This window comes from Pan troglodytes, chromosome 4, assembly GCF_028858775.2.
Source record: "Pan troglodytes isolate AG18354 chromosome 4, NHGRI_mPanTro3-v2.0_pri, whole genome shotgun sequence".
In the NCBI taxonomy this organism is placed as follows: Eukaryota; Metazoa; Chordata; class Mammalia; order Primates; family Hominidae; genus Pan; species Pan troglodytes.
Window position 1 is genome coordinate 31,927,945 of NC_072402.2, and position 16,808 is coordinate 31,944,752.

Consider the following 16,808-nt stretch of genomic DNA (forward strand, 5'->3'; position numbering starts at 1 on the left):
AAGTGCACTTGAGGTGAGAATGGGTAAAATGCTGCAAGAGTTTGCATTGCAAGGTAGAGAACCATCCTAGAGGGAGATACTGTCTGTTATGTTTGCCTCAATTAAATTGATCAATGATGTTTTTGAGCAGCTGTTACTTCCAGGCTCTTTATAAGATGCGAGGAATAGGCCCGTTTATCGGTCAGGACCCAGATATAACTGTTGTTTGGAAGAATTTACAATCTAATGTGGAAGACACATTCTTAAATACATAAATGCCCATTAAAAGTATATTTAAATGCCCAATGCTATGATACACATATTCTTAGAGTCTTTTTGTACCCCAGAATTGGCACAATTAACTCAGTTTGGGGGAATGCTGGGACAGCGAAGAAAAGGACAGAGGCATGAGCTGCAAAAATACTTCCTACACTGTCATCTAAGTAAAATTCAGTCTAAGGTTTGCAGTTTGATATTGCTAGAAGGTAAATTTCAAGCAGCCAAGAGGATGACCTTGTTTTTTTTCTGACCAATGGGGACCTATTGAAAAAAAAATGTAGATAGATAGATAGATAGATAGATAGATAGATCGATCGATCTAAGATAGTGAACTGGTCAGATAATGGGGAAGTTTATTCTGAATGCAGTGTGTAGGATCAATAAAGGGGACGCCATTAAGAAGAAGGAGGCGGTAGTACTGGCAGTGAGATTCTGGGCTACAACAGAATTGGCTGGATGAGAAAAGAGAGGACAAATAGGAGAATGAGTTAAGCAGTGAAATTAGCACATAATTTAATAGCTGATATAACTAATACCATTTATTCACAACTTCACTTAAAATATTAATTTTTGTTTTTTTAAAATCTTTTCCAGATAGAAGCTTCTGAATTACTTATCAGTATTTTGATTTCTCACTTTCAGCAACTAAGCAGATAGTAATGAAACAAAGTTGGAGGGGTTAGACCCAGATTCGTAAGGAATGCTCAACGTATGTACACCAGAGTATAATCACTAGAGAATATCCACCTCCTTAATAAACGAATTGTACAGATAATGTATACTGTAGACAATAGCACAATATAATTCTAAATCATTAAAACAGCCTGATTTACTTTTCATTTTATAGTAGTCCCCTCCCTACCGTCACTGTTACCCATTGGCGTGTATGAATGAGGACTCAGTGGCAATCTTTCTGCTGAAATTACAGACCTTTTAGGAACACAGGTGTTTAGTATTATCATTATTCCTTTTCATATTTTTTTTACTTAGCGCTTAGTATTTCTAACCCCAACAGGCTTCAGAGTGTGCAGTCAAACCTTAAAAAGATCATACTCAGCCCATGTCTTCATGAAAAAGAGACCTGTATAAAGACATTTTCCTTTGGTTTCATGTGATTAAACTATCTTTGTTTTCTAATGCTACTGATACACTTTCAAAATGCTGTCTTCCAGTCAGGATGATATTTGGATATACTCAAGAACAAAACTAATAGGAAGGTTAGGAATTTCTAATTTTATTTGTAAAATGGAATTTTTAGTCATGGACAAGTAATTAATAATGACAACGGAAAAAAATTGCTCTTTTTAGATGATTTTCATGCCACGGCATCTGTGTCATCTGAAGGAGTAAGGAAACAGAGTCCTAAACTCCAGGTGTTATATTAACAATCTTTATTAAAATGATAAAATATTTAAAGTAGTGTTTTATCAAGCTTCCTTCCATCCATCTCATCTTCAACCACTAGTCAGCCAAGTGCTAGGCAATGCCGAGGTTGATGACTGGAGAAGGAAGATGCAAATATATTAAGAATAATCACTCAACTCTTTAGAGATTTTAAGTGGATATTGCCACCCACTTGACTTCTGTATCAAAATAAAAGCCACACTCCTATATATAGAACAAGAAAGCCAGAATATTTTATTGTACCACCTGAAATTTTTTATCATGTGCTTTTGACAACTCTTGTGCAAAGGTGTGCAATTCCTGAATTTGCCATACTTTTTTTCTGAAACTGTCTCTTCATTTTACTTTCTTTATGTGACACTTCATAAGAAATCAATAGTTATGCATAGTTTTTTTAATAAATCTCAAAAACAGATTATGAAAAGAGTTGGCTGGGTACCAAGGGGCATTTTGTGAATTTTTTTCCCAAGACATCCCCTTTATGTCCTTAGAAATCAGAAACAATGAATATTAACATTCTTCTCAAATTTATTGCAAATAGAAGTCATGATGAAACAAAAAAAGGATATGCTGAAGATACAGAAATCAGGTATTATTCAATTTGGGGGGAAATGGTTTGTTACTTTACTCTCATTTGTGGAATTCAAGAAATGAGATTTCGTTGATTGCTCCAACAAAACTGCCAGCAGGTAAAACTTTATCTCCATTTATCCTAAAGATAAGATTACTCGGATATTAAAGTGGGGGAAAAACTCGATTATAAAAGTGCTTTTCAGAGTTGTAATCTGATTTATCAAAGTGCTAATATGAAACTCTTCCATAGGACATCCTCATTTTGTACCACAATGAAGAAAAGTGCTTGACAGACCCAGACCTATTTTAAACTAAGATTATTTAATTAGTAATTTTTATTTCCAGTGAGTCTGGCAATAAACTGTGGGGAATCATTTCATTTTCATTCATTACAAGAAGCCATAGTTTATATTTCCCCCAGGCAGAGATTTTTATCCGACGATTTGAATGCTTTGGTGACAGAAATATCTGATGATAAATATGGTATTAAGGAGATGCCAAGTGGCATGATAGTTTGAATCATTTTTGGTAACAGCTCATGATTAATAATTGTGCTTATGTATGTATTCACGTTTTTTATTATTGAATAACATTTTGCATGGGAAATGGGAGTAGATGTTCTACTCCATTTTCATTTCTGTGAGAAAAAAAAAAAAAACCAAATGCATGTAAAACATGGCTGAACTGGTAGCATATGTTTAAACCATGTGTCTCCAGGTAGTAAAAGAGTTCAGTCTCCTCCAACTACGACTTTTTATCTCTTATTTTTGTTTTATTGTGGTAAAACAACAACAATGTAAAAGCTACCATTTACTAAAGGTATATTGGTTGCCATATAATTTACTATGTGCTAACCATGTATTCTTTCAAACTTATGAAACAAACCTGTAAAATGGGTGTTATTCTCCCTGGAATACACATTATTAACCAGCACAGTTCCCATATTTTGGTGTATATTGGTATCACTGAGAACTTTAAAAATATGTATGTCTGGCTCGTACCCCAAGGCATTCTAATTGAATTGGTACTGTATGAGATGTGGCCTGGCATTGGAATTTTTAAAGCTTCCTGTGTAATCCTAATGTGCATCAAAATTTGTACACCACTGGATTAATCTGGAGCTGCTGAAAGATTAAACAATTTCTCCAAGGCCACACAGCTGTTAAGTGGTGGGGTAGAAATTCCAACTCTAAACTTTCTGGCGTCACAACTGAAATGCTTCCATGAAGTAGGACACACTTTTTCTTTAGGGTTCTGTTCAGAGTAGAGATTTTTGCACCTGTATTTGCCTTCATATCCTTAACCAAAATTCCAATGAGGAACAGTTTTGATAAAATGATATAATAGAAAGTTTGTGAAGACTCAATGAGGTGCTTTATGTATATTATAAGTTACCACTACACTATACTTGTTACCGTAGTTATTTCCCAATTAAATTACCTGCATTTGTAAATTGTATGATCTGATGAAGTTGTGCACCTATAAATTAATCTAATTAATCTATAAATATAAACTGAGTGATTCTATTTTCTTTTTATCTTTTATCTATGTAGCTTTAGTTAGCTGAGCTGATAACTTTTCAAAATATGAAGGCACTAAGGATATATTACCATAACCCCCTGCCTGAGCAATTTTTAGCTCACTCACACAATCTTTCCTTTTTTTGTTTTTTTTCGTTGTTGTAGTTTAAGAGGATTTTAGTAATTAAATAAAAATGTTCAACTAATGAGATACTTTCTTACTAATGTAAGGTAAAATTTATATTTCTGGTTTGCTTTGTGTATTTTTATGCAACTTATCTTCCCTGTATATTAAAAGAATGACGATATCCTGCTGTATCCATAAGACTATTAAGTTAAAAAATATCCATTTACTGTTTTTTGAAGCATTGGACTAAAAATAATGATTTCTAAGAAAATTCAGTCACTATTCTCATTTGTAAAAAATTTTTTAGAAATGAAATTAATTCTGTTATTTTTATTTTGTGGTAATGAATATGCATCATTTTATGTTTGTGACTTTATAGTCCCTACCTAGTTCCTGGTTCATCCCATAAATTAACCTACTAGAGTGGTGAGCTAGCCAACATTTGCAGGATGAAAGCTTCTGAAGAAATTAGTCTTTTTTATAAAGCCAAAATGAAAAAAAAAATTATTAAGTCCTCTTTTCTTTAAAAGCTTAAGGTAAGCAGGTAATTCTATTATGGGCTTTTTTTTTCAAAATTTACTACTTCATAATGGACAAGCATAGGATTATTTAAAACTTTGCATTTGTCATATATTTTTAATATGTTTATAAGAAGTATATTTGTTTATTTACTTAATCACTAGGCCAAACTCTATAGCAATAATGTATTCTGCTGCAACATTTTAGAAAATAGTAATTTATCCCATTATGGATATTTTTTGAACACAACTAATATTCCATACCCATTTCAGCAGCTAAAGATTTAAATCTAGATTTAGTATGTATGTATGTATTATTGGGTAGTACTAGCAAATTCTGTATATTGTTTTTACTACAAATATTGTTCAACAAAAATAAGTACTTAACTTGGATACTACATAATGTCAGAGTATGCTTTATTATTACGTACAATAAATTTGAAAAGAAACAGAAGTCAACTTTCATATTTCAATAGGCTGATCCATATTCATTACTGATAAAACACATCCGGTATGAATCTCTACTGAATAAGAGATAATGTATGAAAAGCTGGCTTAGCTTCAACAGGTTTATAATAAAATTGTTACTCTATTAAATACTTCTAGATATTCTTTTATAAAATTGGTAAAGCATCCTTTGTTTTAGTAGCTTTACATTTGTTATGTTTAAAGTTCTATGTTGAATTATTCCTTTCAGGATTACCAAAGCCACTGTAAATACAATATTTAAAACATTTGTGGCAATTTTATTTGTAGGAAGGTTCAATTAGTAAATACATATTATCAAGAATTCATCCTCTATTTCAACTTTATACTGGAAATGTTGGCAATATTTTTTAAATTTGGAAAGACGAAACACAGCACAGCTGAGGTTGTGACTTAGAGAGCAGGCTTTGAAATTAATTGCAAGAATGTTTAGGTCCCTGACCCAACCTAATACTTTTCTGATTATGCAGGCATTACCTATTATCTTCTAAATGAAAAATATTTTCTTACATTTTTAAAAGTAAATGCATAATATAGATGTCTCTAGAATTCAAATGAACAAATCATCTACTATACTTTTCTAGGCTCCATTTTGCTCTCTGTCATTTCTTCCACAACTTTTCGAAGTGTGCTAGTATTAGACAGAGCTCAGTATGTCTTTCCTTGGCACCTGCAATGGCCTCCTGTTTCATCTCTTGGGTTTTTTTTTTTTTTTTTGACCTCTGGAACACTAAAATTTCATACTAGACCTAAATTAACATCCAGTGTGAAGAAAAGATAACTGCATTGTACAGAAAACAAAATAACTAGATATAGCTGGTAATTGGGTTTGGAACTATGATTTATCTCTCAAATAAAAATCAGTGCCTGACATGGCAGTAATATTGCTTTATAACCAAACATCAAAGGCAATGCCTTAGGGCACGTAGCCTGATGTGCATTTGCCAAAAAATCTTAAAACATATAAATAACTTAAAAGCATAGGAATCTGTCTTCTACACAGCACTGTATGGATGTTTACATTTTGTATTTGACTCATGTTTCTTCAAGCAACTCAGTCCCTCTTTTAGCATTTTAACCTTGGCATTATACCCTTCTTAGCTCTTTCCTATGTAGATATACGTTTTGTCAGAAAGCAAGAACAGGTGTACAGCTACAGGTTTTTGAATTTCAGGCTTTTGACTTTACAGACAAATGTTTCATCAATCCATATTGTTTTTACCACTTGAAAAATCCAAATACTCTTCCATTTTAAAAGAACACATCTTAAGCAAACTACAATGAACTCTTCTGTTGTCCTACAGCAGAACTGTTTACTGTGATAAGAGGATAATCGTCTTAGATTTTGTCAACTTTTGTGAATTATCTCAATAAGAATTTTGGCCTTTGAATACTGGAGTTCATAGGCTCTACTATTTAAATAATAACCATTATTCTGCATCAGTATGCTCACAAATCAGTTTGAGAAATATTAATAGACAACTTTTATTATAGTTTAGCTTATTCATGGGCTTCATTTTTTTCTGAATTGAAAACAATTAATTTAAACTGATAATATATCATAATTGGCTTGAGATAACACACAGTGTGAAGAAAACATAGCCACATTTTAAAGGAAATAGCTAGATGGCTGATAATTGCATTTGTGACTTTATAAATGTGGTTTTCATTCCAAATATAGTATTTCCCCTACCTCCAAGAGCTGATTCTTATATATTTTTAAGCCTGCCAGTATACGAAGAAAGCATTTCTGATTTTAACACCCACCCAGTATGTTGAATCCTTAGAGTGATAATATCTACATTCAGAGGACTAATCCACCTTCAAAAAAGAAAGAAAAGTAATTCCAAAAAGCAATGATTTGTTTTAGTTTACTTTATCCCGTAATATTGAGAGCTGCCCATGTGTAAGCACTGTGCTAAGTGCTTTGAAAACCTAAATAATGCAAAAGGCATCGTCTTTACCTGTAAGAAGCATATTGTCTCAGAGGGAAAAAAAATGCACAAATTGCTGTTCGTCTTCATTTAACCTGGACACCTTCTGAGCTTTCAATATGGAAAATAATAGAATATAGGTCCTAATAAAATTGAGAGAATGTTTTCCCAGCGAAATACCACAGAATCACAGTATTCACAAGTGTGAGGAAAATTAGCATTTATCTAAGCTATGCTGCCCATCTGATAGGAAGAAACAGCCTTTTCTTTAAGGTACGCATGCATTTTATATGGAATCCAAGTAAGTTTAACTAATTTTTGAAAACAGTGTTAAGGATTTCTCAATTACTAGTTTTCCTAAGGAAGGTTACTGTGACTGTATGTAATGTTTATACCCCAATACAAAGAAGCAATCTCAGTGTGGAGAGAGATGAACATCACCAAGTGGAATTTTCATTCTAATTCCTTTGAAGGTGATTATTCTCAGTGCCATAACCAGAGGCTGACACCCAGGGGGTGCTCTGCAGGAATTTGGGAATGAGTAAGTGAAGCTAAGGCTGTGTTGTGCATGTTTACCTTCACATTCTCACTCTGTATCCGGGAAACTTTTTGGCCATTTCCCCATCTCCTACACCTGAACTGGAATATTCAGGCCCTGTTCCCGAATCACCCTTTCTTAAACTTTTCATCTTCACTCCATCCCCTGACCTCTTTCTTCTGATACAACTTCCTAACACACCAGAAAAATGATAGCCTTGAGAGAAATCAAATCAAATGCATGGGGGCTTAGCTGACAAGACTCATCCAAAAAAAAAAAAAACTTTAGGGTTCCTTTAAACCCTCAGGCCACAGCGTGAGAAGGAGTGGCCTTGATCCCTCCCTCACCAATTAAAGCCTGGTCTCAAGACAACTCTAAAATAAAACAAATGCTAGGAATAAAAGAAAGGCTGTGGTCCAAGTGGCACAGAGGAAAGCTTACATTTGAATCAGCATTAATTTCTGCAGTACTGGAGGTCATCACTAATGCATTCACCAGTGCTTGCATTCAGCACAATTATCACACTATATTAAGCACAGCAGAGGACTCACTCGTATAAGATGAGATGCTCGGAGAAAGGGAGGACTGGAGATGTTTAAAGGAGATTTGTTTCTTACATGGTTTTAATTTGAAATCCTTTCATTCCGAAGATGTCTGGATATTGAGCTAGAGCAAATGAAAGCAGTACATTCCTGTTACGGATTCAGCTGTGCATCTCACTTATTTGAAAGGCTTAATCAGCACACTCAGGAACAAGATGTGAGACATCTTGAGGCACTGCTTACTTGTCAGCTGCAAGATCAATAAAATGCAGAAGCCATTCTTTGCCATACTCCAGAGAATGAGTTTGCAGAGTGAGAAGGACTCCACTTTGAAGCTATTTTATTCACATCCCACTTGGCCAAAGCAGAAAAGTCGCTCTGGGGAGGCACTTGAAGTTTGGCCCCCAGCTAGCCCAGCTGCTCCTGCTCAACCTGCCAGGTGACTCACTTGCTCAGTATTAGTCTGAACAGCAGGGTGTCAGGTCAGAAGGCATTTCCAGTCTACTCAGACAATTCAGGCAGTGTAATTATTTTAAATGACTGTATAAAAGGTGCCTGAAATTCTCTGGTAGCCAATGTTGAATGGACTCATTAATTTAGGATTATGGTTGTACCTGACAAAAGCAAGCACAATACCAAGGATGCATAAACACAGATCTTACAGCCAGGAAATGCAGACTACCATATTCTACTACTGTATTCTATTTTTGTATTCAGCATTGATCGAATTGCCACTATGCCCTCTCTAGAGGTAACAATGGGGAATTTCAGAAATACCTGGTAATGCTGTGTGGCAGCGATTTGAAAGAGAAGAGACCCAGACAGACCACTATCAGTTACATTTTTTTTAAATTAGTAAACAAGTGCTCTTCTTTACTCATCATAAAAAAAATTTCTAAAGAAGGCCTCTATGTCTGTGTACCTTTGAGAGCATGTAAGTGTAAGTGTAAATGATTTTTAATTAAAAATGAAGTATACAAATAAAATGGTACCATATTACCTGCCATTTGTATTGTTTATTTACCTTTCATATTTATTTTTTTGAAGTACTTCCCTCTACCGATATTTATTAAATGTTCACTAAAATTGAAGCTTGCTGCTAGATACTGTGAGGAATATAATCTTTGCCTACAAAGGGGTTCTCTATCTTGTGAAAAAACAGATGGGCACACATAAACATGTGGATGAGTTGTGGACCAGGGAAGTACTGGACATGGTTTGAGCATAGAAGCAGATTTTTACATCTCAATCCTGTCCCTGCAGCCTGGTTGATATGAGACATGTTGAGAGTAGCCCACCAAAATCAGTATAGCAAGAGAAGGAAGGTAAGACAAGCAGATCCTCCCACATTCAATCCAACAGCAAGAATGATTTTTGATAAATTTTAAGAGAGGAATTTGGTCCAGTGATGTTATTTGTGAAACGTGGCCAATCTCAATGAAAGGAAACACCTATGTTTGCTCTCTGGACCCTTTGAAATTCAAACACTCCATTTCCCTCCTCTACCTTGCATCTAATCATTACTAGTTCTGCCTACTTTTACCTCTTAAATATTTTTGAACTCTTCCTCTTCTCCGCCCCTCTTTCAGATCTGCGTTATTTTTCACATGGACAACTGTAGTAGCTTACTCTTTGGACATAGTTTTGTCCCGTCTTAAATCTACTCTTTATGGCACAGTGGGAATGATCTAAATTAAATGAAAATGTGGCCATAGAGTCCTTCAAAAACTCCCCATGACTAACAGAACCAAATTCTATCATCACAGTCTTCTGCAAAATAATCTAGCATTTTTCTACTTCTCCACTTCATCTCTTAACCATTCCCCCACCAACCCATCTTGATCTAGTGATACTGAACTGCCTCTAATTCCCTCATCATAGCAGCCTGTTCCCTGCCTGTGTCTATCCTGTCTCCTCTCTCCACTATGCAAGCTCCTATTCTTTTCCGGGAATCATTCCCAGAGCCCCAAGCTAGGTTATTATTCCCTCTTCTCTTCTCCCACTGAATCTTCTGCATTCACCAAAACAACATCTGCCATATTATATAAAAATGTTCTTATTTCTCTGTGTCTCCCCATTACACTGAAGCCCCTTGAGGAAACCAGTACTGTAAACATAGCCAGCTCCTTCTTCCCATTCAGAGATGAGACTTGGTGTAACCTCTCAGAAAGGCCATCTCTGATCACCTGACACCCACACTTGATTCACCCTTCTTTTTTTCCTTCATAGCACATACCACTTCATGGTATTTTCTTGTTTAAGTGTTTATTATTTGTCTCTCCACTAGAATGTGAATCTTTTAAGAGCATAGACCTTTTCTGCCTTATTTATCCCTATGTCACTACTACCTAGAAAAGTGCCTAATATGTAGAAGGGCTTCAATAAACACGTATTTTCAAAACTGAATTAAATGAACGGATGGAGTGACGGGTGGATGAGTATATACTTAGAGGTCAATAAATTAATAAGAACAGAATTTGCCTATCCGTATTAGATAAGCAGAGTATAGGCCAATGATGGTATCAGGTTAATTTTAACACCTTAGGAGACAGACACACTATAAACTGTAGATATTTAATTCTGTGACTGAATGCCTGTATTAGTTCATTGACACATTGTTATAAAGAACTACCTGAGACTGGGTAATTTATGAAGAAAATAGTTTAATTGACTCACCATTCCACAAGCTGTATAGGAAGCATGGCTGGGAGGCCTCAGGAAACTTACAATCATGGGGGAAGGGCAAAGGGGAAGCAAGCATGCCTTCCCATGGCAGCAGGAGAGAGTGTGAAGAGAGACGTGCCACACACTTTTAAACCACCAGATCTCATGAGAACTCACCATTATGAGAATAGCAAAGAGGAAGCCCGTCCCCATGATCCAGTCACCTCCCGTCAGGTCCCTCCCCCAAGACTAGGGATTACAATTCAACATGAGATTTAGGTGGGGACACAGAGGCATACCATATCAGTGCCATACATTATCATGTACTGTTACAGTGGATCCCAACTTGTGAAAGCTCCGTTACATCCTCAATGTTACTAGTGATATCTTGTATGTTCATTCCACGTTAATGTTCCTGTTGCCTCCCCTAGGATGCATAAGTATGTATGCTTCACATAATATAGCAGAAGGAAAAGATCCGAGTCAAATTTTGAAGAATTACTGAACTCTCCACATTAAATTACACAGTCATCTTTTACAAGCTTAACTTCCATCCTCACAATTTTTCTAATTCATGAAATAGTCCTGATAACATTTTTTTCTTGAAGTATTATTTCAAAGATTATATGAGAAAACACATGTGGGTACACTTTTCAAACTTCAGAGTTCTCATCTGACATTGATTACTTCATCAGTTATCATTTCATATATCTTCTATCATTTGTTGATAGTAAAAGCAATGTATATTTTCATATTATCTTTCTTTTTAAGCATCCTGTTATTAATTGCTTAAGGTCACTTAATCTTAGGTGTATAATCATTTGCATTCTGAATTGTAATTCCTTCACTGGTTTTTATAACTGTTGAATTTAATAGGATATGGGGGAAGTGGATAGCACAGGCAAAAGGAAATTGGATTTTGAACCTTTTATTGTGATGACATCCATTTGATTGTGGTCCACATGATTAGTGAAGAAAATCTGCTGTTGTGACAACTTTGCAGAGTGAAATAAATCTAAGGCTTGGATTTGCTTATTACTTTACTGTTTAGGAGGAAAAAAAGCCCCCAATAACAACGTTCAGTGCATATTTATTGGGCTTTTCCTGTGTACAAGCCACCATGAGCATCTAAGGATATAACAGCTCCTACTCGAAAGGGGCTAAAAACCAGGATTACTTCAGTTGAGGTCCTCTAAAAAGAAGTATGAAAATAACCTTACAGAACCAAGCTCGTTATTTTTTCAGCAATTTATAGCTCCAAAAGCAAAGCTTTCATTATCTTGTCTTCTTCACAACTGATAAGTTAAGTGTCATCATAACCCCAATTTTAAAAAGTAGGAAAATGCAGAATCACCAACTCAAGGCAGTACCTTGACAACTCACAGACTCACACTTCATTCAAGAATCCCCATCACAGTCATGCTTCCTTTGGTGGCCTTTTTTGACTATATGTAAGTGACAGAGTGTGGTATGCAACTGTTGGAAATTGGTTTTTGGGGGGTATTTTTGTTTGTTTTTGTTTGTTTAAAGCAACAATATAAAATTGAGGACTGGTGATACTTGTAAATTTGACATCATGGCAATGAAATAGCTCATGCAAAAATACTTTGTATAAGATATAGCCCTATAATATATCATGTCAATATATATTATTTGAATTGTGGAGGGTTTTTTGTTTTGCTTTTTTGTTTTGTTTTGTTTTTTGAGATGAAGTCTCACTCTGTTACCCAGACCGGAGTGCAGTGGTGTGATCTCAGCTCACTGCAACCTCCGCCTCCTGGCTTCAAGTGATTCTCCTGCCTCAGCCTCCTGAGTAGCTGGGACTACAGGCACATGCCGCCATGCCCAGGTAATTTTTGTATTTTCAGTAGAGACAGGGTTTCACCATGTTGGTCAGTCTGGTCTCAAACTCCTGACCTCAGGTGATCCACCTGCCTCGGTCTCCCAAAGTGCTGGGATTACAGACATGAGCCACTGCGCCCAGCTTGAATTATGTTTTTTTGAAAGAATTAATATGCAGGACTAAAGAGCATAGCAAAGATTTGGAACCTTATGGCAGAGTGAGTTGCACATATATATTTTCAAAATTGCTTATTGGTATTTGGCTTATCTGATAATACAACAGTTCAAAGCCAATGAGTTTCCTGATATGTTAGCTACTAAAGGGAGGTTGATAGATTAAACAATGAAGTAGAATTATAGGATATTGTGATTTGAGATCTACTCTCTGCTTTAAAATAGTTACAAATTCTGTGAAGATATCTAATTCAGCATAAGGTCTTTAGAGGTATAGAACTAAATGGCGCAGAGTTATTTTTAAGTCTGCCATACAGCTCATTAATCAATTCTGGCTCTCTAGCTCTGCTAGTCTACTTACTGGCCTACAATAAATGGCCTGCAATAAAAGTTCTCCCTGCCTGTTTCATTTTTCCATCCAAACATTGTACAAACCAAGGACAAGATGCTTGAGACCCCTTTGATGACAATATTATTAAAAAGCTAGGCTCCTGCCATTACTAAAGTCACAGTGTCATCATGAAAGTTTCTTAGTACGTTTATGAAGTCTGTAAAGATCTTGAAGTTTAAAATGGAAAGCAAAATAAGGGTCCAAAGAATTAATATCTGAACTTCTAACGTTAAGTTTTTGGGAATGTGAAAATCAGATTATTATCTGCAGCTCTTAAGACTTCAATTCTACTAATGAATGGCTTCTTAATTTAATGATTCTAAAGCGATATAGTATAGTTTCATAAAGTGCTAAGCAGTCCTAATTATATGTTAAAAAAAGATCTTATTATCTAAATTTATCATACCAAGTAATTTTTTGTCAATGGCAAAGATGCAATTTTTACTGTATTAATGTTGTCTTTACTAATACAGTCTGATTAAGATGATTACTTACCCGTATATTTTTATCTTCTTTATAAAAAAATTTAAAAATTTGAAAGCCATCAGAGCTACTTACTATCTGAGCATGGAATAGAAAAAGAGGCATGTTTATGACAATTAAAAATATGGTTAACAGTGAGAAATATCTTACTAAGTTTCAAAAATATTATAATTTGGCTCCTAATTTTTTTTCATATTTTCAACCTCAATCTAAGCGTAAACATTTAATTACTGACAAATGTTGGATTTTGACAGTAATTAAAATCTAAAATGTACTTGGTCATAATCACCAATCAAGTTGACTTTCATATACTGATATTTAATAGTAGCAATGAACTTCTTTCTTATTTTCAGGAATTCTGATAAATTATTGTAGTATATTTTTATAATACAATTATCGTATATATTACACAAATCTAAATTGGCAAAATATTCAGCATAGTATATGAAATGTTAATGAAATTAAGAACATCTTTTCCTTATATCATATCCCTACTTATTCTGAATTTTCAAAACTGAATTTAAAAGAAATGTACTTTCTGCTGAAATTTTATAACGCAATTAAGAATTTATATATAATTTTATATATAATACAAATATATATGTAATTTTTTAAGGATGGATTTATCTCCATTTCTAATTTGAAAAACTAAATACATTTGGTATCTGAGAGCATATCATTTGAGCATAATGTGCTTTAATCTTAGTATTTTAAAATTTCATTGGAAAATTTTCTTAAGTTTCTCAGTTGCAAATGTAAAGATATACATGCAGAATCCCAATATGTAGAATTGTGAATTTGAAACTAAAGTGCTAATAAGTATTTTAATATCTTGATTTACTGAGTTGTACACATTGTCATGTGTAATGTTGTCAGAGAGTTTACCTGCTCTCTTTATAAAAATAATTTGTCTACATATATTTTATAATTTATAATATATCATGGGGTATTATAATAATATTTTTAAATGTTAACAGATTTACCCATTTCCCTTTTGTCGTGGAAGCATAACTGATGGTGGGTATAAAAATTTAAGTTATAAAGTTTATAGTAGTGAGAAATGCTAAATTAGTACAAAAATAACTTTGACAAAAAGCTCAGCTTTATGATAATCAAGAAATAATGGATGGAAAAATATTTGTTGAGAGCTTATAATTTGTGAGGCATGCTAATCTCCGGGAATATAAAATATGAGATAAGCCTTTTAAGAGCATTATGCTTTTGTTGACATGATCAACAACCAGAAGCTATCAGTACAGAACCAGAATCATAATGCAGAAGGGAAGTGTCTATTAAGTGACTACTTTCAAAGCAAAGAAGGAAGAGAGGGTCATGAGAAGCAAGAATTATTTCCTTAATTTAGAGATCAATAACAGATCTGTAGAGGGGATGAAGAGTAAATAGCATGGTGGTGCAAATTCAAATCATTTAAAAAAATCCTATCAAATCGAACAGACACATGTTGTATATGCATTATTTCTAATACATTCATATTTTTTCCTGTTTTTGTTTCCAGAATGCTCAGGCCCACTGGGAATTGAAGGTGGAATTATATCAAACCAGCAAATCACAGCTTCCTCTACTCACCGAGCTCTTTTTGGACTCCAAAAATGGTATCCCTACTATGCACGTCTTAATAAGAAGGGGCTTATAAATGCGTGGACAGCTGCAGAAAATGACAGATGGCCGTGGATTCAGGTAACAGATGGGATGGGACAAGGTTAATGTTATAAGTCATTTTTAAATGATTCTGGTCATTTTAAAAAGCAGACAAAAGGGAACTCAGTGTGAGTCTTCCTTATGGTCAGAGGAAAGGGTAATTTAGTGAAGAGTTCAAATTAGCTCCCAATTCTGAGAAGTAAAAAACATGCACATTCCATTAAGAAGTTAGTTAAAGAGATCAAAAACGTTAAAAATATTCAGGTATAAATATCACTGTTTTAAGGTGCATATCAAAGCAGGACACTTTCTGTATACTGTGTGTTCATTACCACTGTGATAACGTTTAGCAGCAACTTATGATACTTTAAGAACATAAAAATTACATCAATGTTTTCTATCTCTAAGAAGTGGGTCCACAAATGCAAGTATAAAATATACCATGCATCATAATAACAATACCTCAAATGCACCTTCTTTCAAGCTGAGGGTGTTTCATTTCATAGTGTTACTCACTCTCATCAACCAGCTATTTTTTAAAACAGGAGAAAACAACAATATACTGAAATATTAAGTGATTTCCCAGAGGGGGTAGCAAGGCCCAGAGCTTATATTTCTGTACATTTCAATGCTTTTTGAGCATTTAGATGAACTATGTACTAGGAGTACAGAAAGATGATCAAAACTGGTGTCTGTGAAAGAGTAAACCTCTGTTGGGGAAAGCACATTAATAACCATCTAACAAGTCATTGATGTGTACTAAAGGGAGGAAGAATTCAGTATTCTGTGGTCAGAGGAAGAATTCATTAATTATCTTGAGAAACTCACCTGGGGCAGATAGCTTTTGAGCTAGGCCTGAGAAGGATGGCTTTCAGTAGAGACTGAACATCCAGGGAACAGCCTGATCAAAGATGCTACATGACAATCTGGGGAATATTATGTAGAAAATCATGACTAGAGGAAAGGTTGCTGGAGGGATGTGTTCAAATTCAGTGTACGAGTTTGCTGTGCTTCGGGAGTCATGCTAAAAGGTATTAGCCTTATTTCAGTAGAGTAGGGAGATATTGCAGAGTTTTGATTAGTTTAGGTGATTGATCTGTTCTATCTGTTTACTACGTATTCTAAGTCAAAGAAACATGGAAATCCCTGATGTGACATAATTAGGTGTACTATACAAGAACTAGTTTACAGGCATTTGGTATAAACGAAAATTGATTTATGGCTAAGAGGCAAGACTTCCATACTTGAAAAACTGGGCCAAAATCTCCTTCAGATACTTTCTTTGTTCAGGTTTCTTAGGCATTCTTATATGTCTCATAAACATTTCTTTTATCTATAGAGCTCTATAAGGTTGCCTGAAGTTCTTGTTTTGTTTTATGAATTTATATTTACATGAAGTTGTTAAAATTGCTTCTTAAGTTACACTTGACTTTTCCAATCTATAGCAACATGTGCAAAATGAACTCCAGATAGTGGAAATGGCACATCTATACAGTTTTATCACACTCGTGAAGGATCAATTAAGGTTTAAAATATGCACAGAATAATAGAAAATAATTATATCATATTTACTAATGAATAATCGTTCCAGAGACATTTTTAATCACTCTAGTTGAAATGCATTTGTAGGACTGTGGTCATGATAAAACTTTAGACATTAATATTCATAGCCAAAATTCAGAACAGTTGAGAGAT

The 16,808-nt window shown here is 34.5% G+C and overlaps 1 protein-coding gene across 2 annotated transcripts in view; it reads left to right on the forward strand.

Moving 5' to 3' along the window:
- Positions 1-16,808, forward strand: part of EDIL3 (EGF like repeats and discoidin domains 3) — a 441,707-nt gene that overhangs the window by 260,935 nt on the left and 163,964 nt on the right. For both annotated transcript variants that reach the window (XM_001146806.6, XM_526867.7), the window contains one exon: positions 14,971-15,152. In XM_001146806.6, coding sequence (XP_001146806.1) covers positions 14,971-15,152 — 182 coding nt within the window. The remainder of the gene's footprint in view (positions 1-14,970; positions 15,153-16,808) is intronic.